We start from the raw sequence: 14,313 nt of genomic DNA on the forward strand, positions 1-14,313 counted from the left end.
ACATAGGGTCTGATGAAAGGGAGGAACTGAAAGAAATCAGTATTTGTAGGGAAATGGTGTTGGGGAAATTGATGGGATTGAAGGCCGATAAATCCCCAGGGCCTGATAATCTACATCCTACGGTATTAAGGAAGTGGCCCTAGAAATAGTAGATGCATTGCTGATCATCTTCCAACATTCAATGGAATCTGGAACAGTACCCATGGATTGGAGGGTAGCTAATGTTACCCCACTATTCAAAAAAGGTGGTAGAGAGAAAACGGGGAATTATAGACCGGTAAGCCTGACATCGGTAGTGGGGAAAATGCTAGAGTCCATTATAAAAGATGTAATAGCAGAGCACTTGGAAAACAGTGACAGGATCAGACAAAGTCAACATGGATTTACAAAAGGTAAATCGTGCTTGACTAATCTACTGGAATTTTTTGAGGATGTAACTGGTAAAATAGATAAGGGAGAACCAGTGGATGTGGTGTATTTGGACTTTCAGAAGGTTTTTGATAAGTTCCTGCATAAGAGATTAGCGTGTAAAGTTAAGGCACATGGGATTGGCGGCAAGGTATTGACTTGGATAGAGAACTGGTTGGCAGACAGAAAGCAAAGAGTTGGAATAAACGGGTCTTTTTCCGAGTGGCAGGCAGTGACTAGTGGGGTACTGCAGGGATCGGTCCTTGGACCCCAGCTATTCACCATATATATTAATGATCTAGACAAGGGAACTAGATGTAATACCTCCAAATTTGCAGACGACACAAAGCTGGGTGGGCGTGTGTGCTGTGAGGAGGATGCCGAGAAACTCCAAGATGATTTGGACAGGTTGTGTGATTGGGCAGAAGCATGGCAGATGCAATATAACGTGGATAAATGCGAGGTTATCCACTTTGGTGGCAAAAACAGGAAGGCAGATTATTATCTGATGGCAATAGATTGGGAGAAGGAGAAGTGCAACGAGACCTGGGTGTCCTTGTGCACCAGTCGCTGAAGGTAAGCATGCAGGTGCAGCAGGCAGTTAAGAAGGCAAATGGTATGTTGGCCTTCGTAGCGAGAGGGTTTGAGTACAGGAGCAAGGATGTCTTGCTACAGTTGTACAGGGCCTTGGTGAGACCACATCTTGAGTATTGTGTGCAGTTCTGGTCGCCTTATCTGAGGGAGGATGTTCTTGCCATGGAAGGAGTTCAGCGAAGATTCACCAGGCTGATACCTGGGATGGCAGGAATGACGTATGAGGAGAGATTGGGACGATTGGGCTTGTACTCGCTGGAGTTTAGAAGAATGAGGGGATCTCATTGAAACTTATAAAATTCTGACAGGACTGGACAGACTAGATGCAGGAAGGATGTTCCCGATGGTCAGGGAATCCAGAACCAGGGGTCACAGTCTAAGGATAAGGGGTAAGCCATTTAGGACAGAAATGTGGAGGAATTTCTTCACCCAGAGAGTGGTGAACCTGTGGAATTCTCTATCACAGAAGGCAGTAGAGGCCAATTCATTAAATATATTCAAGAAGGAGTTGGATATACTTCTTAAGGCTAAAGGAATCGAGGGGTATGGGGAGAAAGCAGGGACCGGGTACTGAAATTGGATGATCAGCCATGATCGCATTGAATGGCGGAGCAGGCTCGAGGGGCCGAATGGCCTACTCCTGCTCCTATCTTCTATGTTTCTATGTTTCCACAGACACTGACTCACACTGGGGTATGGGTTACATAGAAACATAGAAATATAGAAACATAGAAGATAGGAGCAGGAGTAGGCCATTCGGCCCCTTGAGCCTGCTCCGCCATTCAATGCGATCGTGGCTGATCATCCAAACTCAGTACCCTGTCCCTGCTTTCTCCCCATATCCCTTGATCTATTTAGCCTTAAGAAATATATCCAACTCCTTCTTGAATATATTTAATGAATTGGCCTCTACTGCCTTCTGTGGTAGAGAATTCCACAGGTTCACCACTCTCTGGGTGAAGAAATTCCTCCTCATCTCTGTCCTAAATGGCTTACCCCTTATCCTTAGACATACCATACAAAGATGGGAGGGAAAGCAGTGAGTGAGGATGACATAAAAAACCTGCAAAAGGACATAGACAGGCTAAGTGAGTGGGCAGAGATTTGGCAGATGCAATATAATGTTGAAAAGTGTGAGGTTATGCACTTTGGCAGAAAAAATCAAAGAGCAAGTTATTATCTAAATGGAGAGAAACTGCAAAGTGCTAGAGTACAAAGGGATCTGGGGGTCCTGGTGCATGAAACACAAAAAGTTAGTATGCAGGTGCAGCAGGTGATCAGGAAGGCCAATGGAATCTTGGCTTTTATTGCAAGGGGGATGGAGTATAAAAACAGGGAAGTCTTGCTGCAGTTATACAGGGTATTGGTGAGGCCACACCTGGAATACTGCGTGCAGTTTTGGTTTCCATATTTAAGAAAAGATATACTTGTTCTCGAGGCGGTTCAGAGAAGGTTCACTCGGTTGATTCCGGAGATGAGGGGGTTGACGTATGAGGAAAGGTTGAGTAGGTTGGGACTTTACTCATTGGAGTTCAGAAGAATGAGAGGCGATCTTATCGAAACATATAAGATTGTGAGGGGGCTTGATCGGGTGGATGTGGGGAGGATGTTTCCACTGATGGGTGAGACTAGAACTAGGGGGCATAATCTAAGAATAAGGGGCTGCCCTTTCAAAACTGAGATGAGGAGAAACTTCTTCACTCAGAGGGTAGTAAATCTATGGAATTTGCTACCCCAGAGAGCTGTGGAAGCTGCGACATTAAATAAATTTAAAATGGAGATAGACAGTTTCCTAGCAGATAAGGGAATTAGGGGTTACGGGGAGAGGGCAGGGAAGTGGACGTGAGTCTAGATTCGGATCAGCCATGATCCTATTGAATGGCAGAGCAGGCCCGAGGGGCCGTGTGGCCTACTCCTGCTCCTACTTCTTATGTTTATGTTAGACTGTGACCCCTGGTTCTGGACTCCCCGACCATCGGGAACATCCTTCCTGCATCTAGTCTGTCTAGTCCTGTTAGAATTTTATAAGTTTCAATGAGATCCCCTCTCATTCTTCTAAACTCCAGCGAGTACAAGCCCAATTGACCCAATCTCTCCTCATACGTCATTCCTGCCATTCTAGGTATCAGCCTGGTGAATCTTCGCTGCACTCCATCCATGGCAAGAACATCCTTCCTCAGATAAGGCGACCAAAACTGCACACAATACTCAAGATGTGGTCTCACCAAGGCCCTGTACAACTGCAGCAAGACATCCTTGTTCCTGTACTCAAACCCTCTCGCTACAAAGGCCTACATACCATTTGCCTTCTTAACCGCCTGCTGCACCTGCATGCTTACCTTCAGCGACTGGTGCACAAGGACACCCAGGTCTTGTTGCACTTCCCCTTCTCCCAATCTATTGCCATTCAGATAATAATCTGTCTTCCTGTTTTTGCCACCAAAGTGGATAACCTCGCATTTATCCACATTATACTCTATCTGCCATGCATCTGCCCAATCGCCCAACCTGTCCAAATCATACTGGAGTTTCTCGGCATCCTCCTCCACAGACACTGACTCTCACTGGGGTACGGGTCCCACACATACTAACTCTCACTGGGGTACATGTTCCACAGGCACTGACTCCCACTGGGGTACGGGTTCCACAGACACTGACTCTTACTGGGGTACGGGTTCCACAGACGCTGACTCTCACTGGGATACTGGTTCCAGAGACACTGACTCTCACTGGGGTATGGGTTCCACACACACTTACTCTCACTGGGATACAGGTTCCAGAGACACTGACTCTCACTGGGGTACGGGTTCCACAGACACTGACTCTTACTGGGGTACGGGTTCCACACACACTGACTCTCACTGGGGTACGGGTTCCACAGACACTGACTCTCACTGGGGTATGGGTTCCACACACACTGACTCTCACTGGGATACAGGTTCCAGAGACACTGACTCTCACTGGGGTACGGGTTCCACACACACTGACTCTCACTGGGCTATAGGTTCCAGAGACACTGACTCTCACTGGGGTACGGGTTCCACACACACTGACTCTCACTGGGCTACAGGTTCCAGAGACACTGACTCTCACTGGGGTACGGGTTCCACACACACTGACTCTCACTGGGCTACAGGTTCCAGAGACACTGACTCTCACTGGGGTACGGGTTCCACACACACTGGCCTAGAAATTCAGTGGGCTGCGCCACCAGTTAGCGCCTTAAGAGGGCGCTAAGTGGGTCGGAAGCCACTGGCCACGCCTTCCGCTAAATTCAGCGGGACGCTAATGGCGGCGCTAGCCGTTAGCGCTGCGCCGCTACCGATGACGTCATCGGTGTGCGCAGCGCCCCGCTAACGCCCCGATCGCGATATTTAGATGCGCCCCCTGCTTTAACGCCGGACGCTATGTGCGACCGGTTCAGGGGGGCCTACCTGCGGCGGTAGAGGCGCTAATTAAAGGAGAGGTGCGGGGCGGCCATTTTTGTTGCTGGCCACCTGCCAGCACCTCTCCGCGCTGCCGTCCCCGGCCTCCTGAGCGCCCCCCCCCCCCGCCCCCCGCGGAGTGCCGACTGCGCTCCAAGAGCCCGGCACTTCTCCTCGGTGCCGGGCTCTTTTGCCGGCACTCGCGATCCTCGATCGCGCTGCACAAGGCCCCTCCCCTTTAAGAAGGGGAGGAAGGCCTGCAGTACCGCAGCGCGCCGTGCCGCAGCGTGTGGCGCTGCGGCACGTTGCGCAGCGATATTCAGCTGCAGCGCCCCAAGAGGGATGCGGGGCGCCTCCAGTAGCGCCGCGCTTCCCTCTGGGGCGCGCCAACTGAATTTCCGGCGGGCGGCCGCGACTGCTTCCGGGGCGCTACTTTTAGCGCCCTGGCGAGGCTGGCGCCCCAAACGGGGCTGTAGTGAATTTCTAGGCCTGTGACTCTAACCTCCTTCAGCCCCACAACTCCCCGAGATCTGGAATTCCCTCCCTAAACCTCTCCGCCTCCACCTCTCTCTCCTCCTTTAAGACGCTACTTAAAACCGACCTCTTTGACCAAGCTTTTGGTCACCTGTCCTAATCTCTCCTTTTGTGGCTCGGTGTCAAATGTTGTTTTAATAATTGCTCCTGTGAAGGGACTTGGGATGTTAAAGGCGCTATACAAAGGCACATTGTTGTTGCTGTTGTCTTCTCAGGCCAACACAGCGTTGAACAGTGATGGCTGCCAAATTGGGACCCGGGAATCCTATCGGCTACAGGTCATAAAAACCCTGGTCCAGAGGTACATAGAGACATCACGGCAGGAGTTTGCAGAGAAACAGAGGAAAGGTGAGTGAGCGACACAGGGATTCCACGGGGTTCACAGAGAGAGACCGGATTTGAACTCACGTCCTCTGTTTTGCTAGTCCACCACCATTCGGCCCATCGTGCCTGTGCCAGCTCTTTGAAAGAGCTCCAATTAGTCCCACTTACCCCCTGCTCTTTCCCCACAGCCCTGCAAATTTTTCCCCTTCAAGTATTTATCCAATTCCCTTTTGAAAGTTACTATTGAATCTGCTTCCACCGTCCTTTCAGATCATAACAACTCGCCGCAACGCTTCCCCAGTGAGTGACTGAAGAATCCCATGTGTGAGACCAGCATTATGATCTGTCCTGGGGCAGAGTACAATGGACGGACTGTTGCCACTTCTCCTCTGAATTTCCCGTCTTTGTTCCTCCTAAAGTCTGCGGGCTTTTAAAGAACATAAGATCATAAGAATTAGGAGCAGGAGTCGGCCATTCGGCCCCTCGAGCCTGCTCCGCCATTCAATGAGATCATGGCTGATCTTCGACCTCAACTCCACTTTCCCGCCCGATCTCCATATCCCTCGATTCCCCTGGAGTACAAAAATCTAGCAACCTCTGTCTTGAATATACTCAATGACTGAGCATCCACAGCCCTCTGAGGCAGAGAATTCCAAAGATTCACCGCCCTCCGAGTGAAGAAATTCCTCCTCATCTCAGCTCAAAAAAACCTCAAGCTTAAACTCAAGCTTGTTGTCATCCAAGCACGACTCCTCAATGAACCTTGTCTTCTCTCGTCTTTACAATCTTGGTCACTGCACATAATGGAGACACATCGTGATTCTCCTCATCCCAACTCCATCCAAACACATTGGGCTGGATTTTCCTTGAGGAGTCGGGTAGGAGGCGGGACTACAACTTTTGGGGTTGTAGTCCCGCCTCCATCGAGTTGTAGCCAATCCACGCGATTTTGACTTGATTGACCTTGTTGAGTCCGCCCAGCGGGCTCAGCAGGCCAATTAAGGGCCACCCGGCAACAGGTGACGTCACAGATTGATATTTCATCTGTCAAGACCTTTTGACAGATGAAATATCAGCATTTCACAGCTGTTTGAAGCTGTCAAACACTGACAATCTGTACTCCAAGTTAATTCCTTCCTCTCAGGATGATTTAGAGATCTCCCCGGAACAGAAAGCAGAGGCTGCAGATTTTGACAGCTCGCGGCCATTCTGCTTTCTGTGCCGGTGAGATGAGGGACTCCCGAGACCTGAAGGAAGGAAGGCTGTAAAGGTAAGTAAAAGTTAGTAGAACTTCTTTAAACACTTTAGACACACCAAACACACTTACCTCTGCACTCATGCACCCATCACTCACCTGAACACCGGACATCTCGAATCCTCCAAGACCTTCATCCCGACGGCCCGCCTCGCTAACTTGGCGTGGTTTGGAGCCGTCGGGAATCCACACTTCAACCTTAAAAATAGGGATTAGGCTAAAAACTACCTGTTAACTACCTGTTAATTGGCACTAATCCCCTTCCCGCCTCGGGGAGGCGGGTCCCAGTGCGGGGCGGGTACCCGCCTCCTTTGAAACTGGCATGGAGGCGGGTTGGAGGCGGGATGGGTTTGTGCCCCCCAATTTTGGGATTTTAACCCCCACACGCCTCCAATCCCGCCTCCATGGCCCAATGAAAAGCCTGCCCAGTGTGTCGCTCTGATATTTCAGTGTTTTAATACAAAGTCAAGCCTTACAATAGGAGGGTTTGTTTACTGTTGCTCTCGTTCCCCCTAAACTCCAAGTCAAGATTGTCATCATGCAGGCATCAATCCTTGAGTCTCATTTTCTCTCTAGTCTTTTCAGTCTTGGTGTCCGGCACTGTGGGCTTTGGCCCTTCACGTCAGACTTTGTGAATGTTAATTGAACATCAATTGTCATTTATCAGTGGGTAGCACTCCAACCACAGAGTCAGAAAATCATGGGTTCACTCCACTCCAGAGACTTGAGCACAAAATCCAGGGTGACACACCAGTGCAGTACTGAGGGAGCGCCGCACTGTCAGAGGGGCAGTACTGAGGGAACGCCGCACTGTCTGAGGGGCAGTACTGAGGGAGCGCTGTACTGTCTGAGGGGCAGTACTGAGGGAACGCCGCACTGTCTATGGGGCAGTACTGAGGGAGCACCGCACTGTCAGAGGGGCAGTACTGAGGGAGCGCCGCACTGTCGGAGGGGCAGTACTGAGGGAGCGCCGCACTGTCGGAGGGGCAGTACTGAGGGAGCGCCGCACTGTCGGAGGGCAGTACTGAGGGAGTGCCGCACTGTCGGAGGGGCAGTACTGAGGGAGTGCTGCACTGTTGGAGGGGCAGTACGGAGGGAGCGCTGCACTGTTGGGGGGCGGTACTGAGGGAGCGCCGCACTGTTGGGGGGCAGTACTGAGGGAGTGCTGCACTGTCGGGGGGGCAGTACTGAGGGAGCGCCGCACTGTCGGAGGGGCAGTACTGAGGGAGTGCCGCACTGTCGGAGGGGCAGTACTGAGGGAGCGCTGCACTGTCGGAAGGGCAGTACTGAGGGAGCGCTGCACTGTCGGAGGGTCAGTACTGAGGGAGCGCCGCACTGTCGGAGGGGCAGTACTGAGGGAGCGCTGCACTGTCGGAAGGGCAGTACTGAGGGAGCGCTGCACTGTCGGAGGTGCCATCTTTCAGATGAGACGTTAAACCGAGGCCCCGTCTGCCCTCTCAGGTGGGTGAAAAAGATCCCATGGCCACTATTCGAAGAAGAGCAGGGGGGAGTTCTCCCCGGTGTCCTGGGGCCAATATTTATCCCTCAACCAACATCACTAAAACAGATGATCTGGTCATTTATCGTATTGCTGTTTGTGGGAGCTTGCTGTGCGCAAATTGGCTGCCGCGCGACTGCACTTCAAAAAGTACTTCATTGGTTGTAAAGTGCTCTGGGATGTCTGGAGGTGGTGAAAGCTGTAAGTTATTTCTCTCTGTTACAGATCTCGGGAATCGCATCACGGATTTGAGTAAGTTTGTGGGCCGGCTGCAGTCGGAGATTAAGCGGTTGAGGTACGGCATGGGCGCGGCCGGCAGCACCACCAAATCCGGCGAAGCCTCCGCCGTCATCGGCAAATACATCCTCGGGGCGCGGAATCGCTTCATGGAGGCCGACCAGGAATCCATGGCTAATTCGGACACCGGCTCCCCTAAGTCTTCCTTCAAGGTGACCGTCCACCAGGACTCGGAGGACAGGATCGAGCCTCCCGCAGCCGTCAAGGTGGCGCAGCCAGAGGCAGAGGAGGAGGCTGACAGGTGCCCCCCGTACCCCAGCGACGGAGCTGGGGCCAGCGCTCCCGCTGACCCCCAGGAGGGACTGGAAGAGGGGGAGGGCTCCTCGACGGAGAAGAACGAAGGTGATCCAGACGAGGCAAAAGAGGAGAAAGACTGAAAGGAGGAAATAATAATCGCCGTCAAAAGGAGGACTTGAATGTCCCCAGTGTATCTGTTGGATTCAAAAGGCAAAACACTTAGCATACTATCGGCAGCAACATCATTGCAGTATAACTCTACCCTCGCTAAGCTCATCGCTGTTACCTAGCATTAACAAGGCAGCAAATTATCTTTAAGTAAATGGTAGGACTGTAACTGAATTAAACTCTTACTTTTTATATCTAGTTTTCTGGAGGTATTGAATCATTAGAAGGAATTGAGTGTAAAGATGTAATATATTTGGATTTTCTCTAGGCCTTCGATAAGGCTGTGGACCCATGACTACGGTCAGAGCAGGCGGAGTCAGGCGGACAAGTAGCAGAACGGAGGGCAAGCTGGCTTCACAACAGAGAGACGGGGGGAAGGGCAGTTCCTCAGAACGGCAGAAGGTGGGTGGTGGTGTTCCCCGGGGATCGGTGCTGGGACCACTGCAGTTCACAATTTACATAAACTACTTGGACTCGGGAATCGGAACGACAATTTCAAAATTTGCGGATGACACCAAATTGGGGGGGATAGTCAATGCTGGGAAGGACCATGACAAAATACAGGAAGACGTTTAATAAACTTGCAGAATGGGCGTGTAATTGGCAAATTAATTTCAATATAGTTAAGTGTGAGGTGGTACTTTTTGGTCAGAAGAATAAGGAGGCTACACACTGCGTGCAAAATAAAACTCTAAATGGGGTCGAGGAGCAGAGGGATCTGGGGGCACGGATACACAAATCACTCAAAGTAGCCACACAGGTTAACAAGGCCATTATAAAGCAAACCAAGTACTGGGGTTCATTTCTGGAGAGATTGAATTGAGAAGCAGAGAGGTTATGTTAAACTTGTATCGAACCTTGGTTAGACCACACTGGGAGCGCCGTGCACAGTCCTAAAAAGGATCTAGAGGCAGTGGAATAAAGGTGCAAAAAGGACTCACAAGGATGATAGCAGAACTGAGCGGTTATAACTATCAGGAAAGATTGAACAGGCTGGGGCTGTTTTCTGTAGCAAAGGGAAATCTGAGGGGCAACCTGACGTCTTTAAGATTATGAAAGGTTTTGATAGGTTAAACGTAGAGAAAATGTTTCCAAAACTACAGGTCGTAAATATAAGATAGTCACTAATAAATCCAATAGGGAATTCAGGAGAAACTTCTTTACCCAGAGAGTGGTGAGAATGTGGAACTCGCTGCCACAGGGAGTGGTTGAAGCGAATAGTATCGATGGATTTAAGGGGAGGCTGGACAAGCATCTGAGGGAGAAAGGAATGGAAGGATAAGTTGATGGGGTGAGATGAAGAGGGGTGGGAGGAGGCTCGAGTGGAGCAGAAACACAGCACGGACCAGTTGGGCCGAATGGCCTGTTTCCGTGCTGTAGACTCGATGTAATCGATGAAAAGGGGAATTGGATTGGACAGTGGGATTGACACCAGCCTTTGATCTCTGGGACCTGACATTCCAATCCAGCCCAGGGGGAGGCGATGAATGCCTCTACTGATGATTCTGTGAGATGAGTTTGGGACATTCTCAATCCAGCTTCGAGCAAAATCAGCCCAGCATTCCAAACCCTCTCTAATCTGGCACCAAATTTGCAAATTCGCTCAGAGAAAGAAGCCATGTATTGGGTCAATGTAGAGGGAGCTTTACTCTGTATCTAACCCGTGCTGTACCTGCCCTGGGAGTGTTTGATGGGACAGTGTAGAGGGAGCTTTACTCTGTATCTAACCACGTGTTGCACCTGCCCCGGGAGTGTTTGATGGGACAGTGTAGAGGGAGCTTTACTCTGTATCTAACCCGTGCAGTACCTGCCCTGGGAGTGTTTGATGGGACAGTGTAGAGGGAGCTTTACTCTGTATCTAACCCCTGCTGTACCTGCCCTGGGAGTGTTTGATGGGACAGTGTAGAGGGAGCTTTACTCTGTATCTAACCCGTGCTGTACCTGCCCTGGGAGTGTTTGATGGGACAGTGTCGAAGGAGCTTTACTCTGTATCTAACCCGTGCTGTACCTGCCCTGGGAGTGTTTGATGGGACAGTGTCGAAGGAGCTTTACTCTGTATCTAACCCGTGCTGTACCTGCCCTGGGAGTGTTTGATGGGACAGTGTAGAGGGAGCTTTACTCTGTATCTAACCACGTGTTGCACCTGCCCCGGGAGTGTTTGATGGGACAGTGTAGAGGGAGCTTTACTCTGTATCTAACCCGTGCTGTACCTGCCCTGGGAGTGTTTGATGGGACAGTGTAGAGGGAGCTTTACTCTGTATCTAACCCGTGCTGCACCTGCCCTGGGCGTGTTTGATGGGACAGTGTAGAGGGAGCTTTACTCTGTATCTGTGTTTGATGCTGGGATTGGGTGCTTGAAATGGAACGTGTTCTGGTTCTCTGCACTAACATCCCTCAACTCGAGCACAAAGCTGCTATAAAGCGGGAGTTGGGAGGGACGCCTCGCACAGGGAGTCCTGACCTCACAATCTCCTTCGCTGTTTTGTGTGATTCCTGCTCTCTCTCCGCTCCCCTCTCGGTGGGTGTGAATGGGAGGGGTCAGTGGAGACACTGCTGGTCACTGGCTGGACAGCATGCCTGTGCGCAGAGTCTGAGCTCGGAGTGAAAGGGACTCTGAACGGTGGAAACACTGAGGTGGAGGTAGAGCAGGAGGAGCGGAGCTGGCCGTATTAAACTCTGAACACGACGGAGATTGGACCTTGCTGGACTGTGTAACAGGATTGCGGCTAATTGAAAGAGCAGTTGAATTAAAGAGGGAGTCTCATTGTAAAATCCCATTTTATGTGTCCCGTGTGCAATTTGTTCCTCACCTCTCGCTGTGGTCTCGCACCTTCTGGGTGAGTTACATTCTCCAGTGCCCCGGTGTATGTTTCCCAGTGCTGACCGTGGCTCAGTGGGCAGCACTCTCGTCTCTCAGTCAGAATGTCGTGGGTTCAAGTCCCACTCCAGAGACTTGAGCACAAAATCTAGGCTGACACTCCCAGTGCGGTACTGAGGGAGCAGCGCACTGTGGGAGGGGCAGTACTGAGGGAGCGGCGCACTGTCGGAGGGTCAGTACTGAGGGAGCGGCGCACTGTCGGAGGGGCAGTACTGAGGGAGCGCCGCACTGTCGGAGGGGCAGTACTGAGGGAGCGGCGCACTGTCGGAGGGGCAGTACTGAGGGAGCGCCGCACTGTCGGAGGGGCAGTACTGAGGGAGCGTCGCACTGTCGGAGGGGCAGTACTGAGGGAGCGGCGCACTGTCGGAGGGGCAGTACTGAGGGAGCGCCGCACTGTCGGAGGGGCAGTACTGAGGGAGCGTCGCACTGTCGGAGGGGCAGTACTGAGGGAGCGCTGCACTGTGGGAGGGGCAGTACTGAGGGAGCGGCGCACTGTCGGAGGGGCAGTACTGAGGGAGCGCCGCACTGTGGGAGGGGCAGTACTGAGGGAGCGGCGCACTGTCGGAGGGGCAGTACTGAGGGAGCGCCGCACTGTCGGAGGGGCAGTACTGAGGGAGCGTCGCACTGTCGGAGGGGCAGTACTGAGGGAGCGGCGCACTGTCGGAGGGGCAGTACTGAGGGAGCGCCGCACTGTCGGAGGGGCAGTACTGAGGGAGCGTCGCACTGTTGGAGGGGCAGTACTGAGGGAGCGCTGCACTGTCGGAGGGGCAGTACTGAGGGGGCGCTGCACTGTCGGAGGGGCAGTACTGAGGGGGCGCTGCACTGTCGGAGGGGCTGTACTGAGGGAGCGCCGCACTGTCGGAGGGGCAGTACTGAGGGAGCTCATTTCAGGATCAAATACAACACCAAGGTTGTGAACAGTGTGGTTCAGCCTCAGACAGATGTTAGGGAGAGGGATGGAGTCAGTGGCTCGGGAACGGAGTTTGTGGCGGGGACTGAAAACAATAGCTTCGGTCTTCCCAATATTCAGTTGGAGGAAATTTGTGCTGTCGGACAAGCAGTGTGTCAATTTAGAGGCGGTGGAGGGGTTGAGAGAAGAGGTAGTGAGGTCGAGCTGGGTGTCGTCAGCGTACATGTGGAGACTGACGCTGTGTTTTCGGATGTTGAGCAACAGGAGCAGTGCACCTCAAAGTGATTGATTGGATGCGAAGGGCTTCGAGGTGTTACAGGAGGAGGTGACCTGGCAACACGTGAGACTCGGTACCGGAAATTCACACATACAGCCTTACTGAAATTCTAGTCACAGAATCTTCTAACTTGAAACCTAGAAGTAAGAACTCGTGGGAAATAGCAGTGGTGGGAGACCATCGAAGGGGTGTCAAGAGAGATTAACACCATCTGACAAACAGGATGAGCCATATTTCAAATGTGTGGTGAATGTATTTATAATGAGCTAGCGTCACGGTCTCGGTGGGGTGGGGGGGGAACAGTGGTAGTCCAATTGACAGACCGAGACACGCCAGTCATAGCTTGTTTATCGCGGTCCATTCCCACTGGAGAATCCAACTAGATGAGCTGTAAGACATTGGCTGCTCTCTGAGACACGCCTCTCCTGCACCTGAGCCCAGACACCGAGCTAGAAACACGCACACAAAGACCGCTTGCACCAGAAAAATAACCCGATTCAACAACAACTTGCATTTATACAGCGCCTTTCACGTCATAAAACGACCCAAGGCGCGTCACGGGAGTGATTATCAAACAAAATTTGACACCAAGCCAAATAAGGAGATATTAGGACAGGTGACCAAAAGCTGGGTTAAAGAGGTCGGTTTTAAGGAGCGTCTTAAAGGAGGAGAGAGAGGCGGAGAGGTTTAGGGAGGGAATTCCAGAGCTTAGGGCCCTGGGGGTTGAAGGCACGGCCGCCAATGGTGGAGAGATGGAAATCGGGGGATGCGCAAGAGGCCAGAATTGGAGGAGCGCAGAGATCTCGGAGGATTGTGGGGCTGGAGGAGGTTACAGAGATAGGGAGGGGCGAGGCTATGGAGGGATTTGAAAACAAGGATGAGAATTTTGAAATCGATGCGTTGCCGGATCGGGAGCCAATGTAGGTCAGTGAGCACAGGGGGTGATGGGTGAACGGGACTGGGTGTGAGTTAGGACACGGGGCAGTGAGCACAGCGGGTGATGGGTGAACGGGACTGGGTGTGAGTTAGGACACGGGGCAGTGAGCACGGGGTGATGGGTGAACGGGACTGGGTGTGAGTTCGGACACGGGGCAGTGAGCACAGGGGGTGATGGGTGAACGGGACTGGGTGTGAGTTAGGACACGGGGCAGTGAGCACAGGGGGTGATGGGTGAACGGGACTGGGTGTGAGTTAGGACACGGGGCAGTGAGCACAGCGGGTGATGGGTGAACGGGACTGGGTGTGAGTTAGGACACGGGGCAGTGAGCACAGGGGGTGATGGGTGAACAGGACTCGGTGTGAGTTAGGACACGGGGCAGTGAGCACAGGGGTTGATGGGTGAACAGGACTCAGTGCGGGTTAGGACACGGGGCAGCGAGCACAGGGGGTGATGGGTGAACGGGACTGGGTGCGAGTTAGGACACGGGGCAGTGAGCACAGGGGGTGATGGGTGAACGGGACTGGGTGCGAGTTAGGACACGGGGCAGTGAGCACAGGGGGTGATGGGT

General features: G+C 52.3%; 1 protein-coding gene across 1 annotated transcript in view; it reads left to right on the plus strand.

Annotated features, from left to right (window-relative positions):
• LOC147112178 (short transient receptor potential channel 2 homolog) overlaps positions 1-8,938 on the plus strand; it is a 51,673-nt gene extending 42,735 nt beyond the window's left edge. Inside the window, exons 4-5 of the mRNA XM_085999803.1 lie at positions 5,177-5,309; positions 8,264-8,938. Of these exons, the coding sequence (XP_085855929.1) occupies positions 5,177-5,309; positions 8,264-8,712 (582 nt within the window). The 3' untranslated portion in view covers positions 8,713-8,938. The remainder of the gene's footprint in view (positions 1-5,176; positions 5,310-8,263) is intronic.
• The last annotated feature ends 5,375 nt before the right edge of the window (positions 8,939-14,313 follow it).

The sequence above is a fragment of the Somniosus microcephalus genome, chromosome 10, assembly GCF_052327205.1.
Source record: "Somniosus microcephalus isolate GS21.2 chromosome 10, FLI_Smic_1.0, whole genome shotgun sequence".
NCBI lineage: Eukaryota > Metazoa > Chordata > Chondrichthyes > Squaliformes > Somniosidae > Somniosus > Somniosus microcephalus.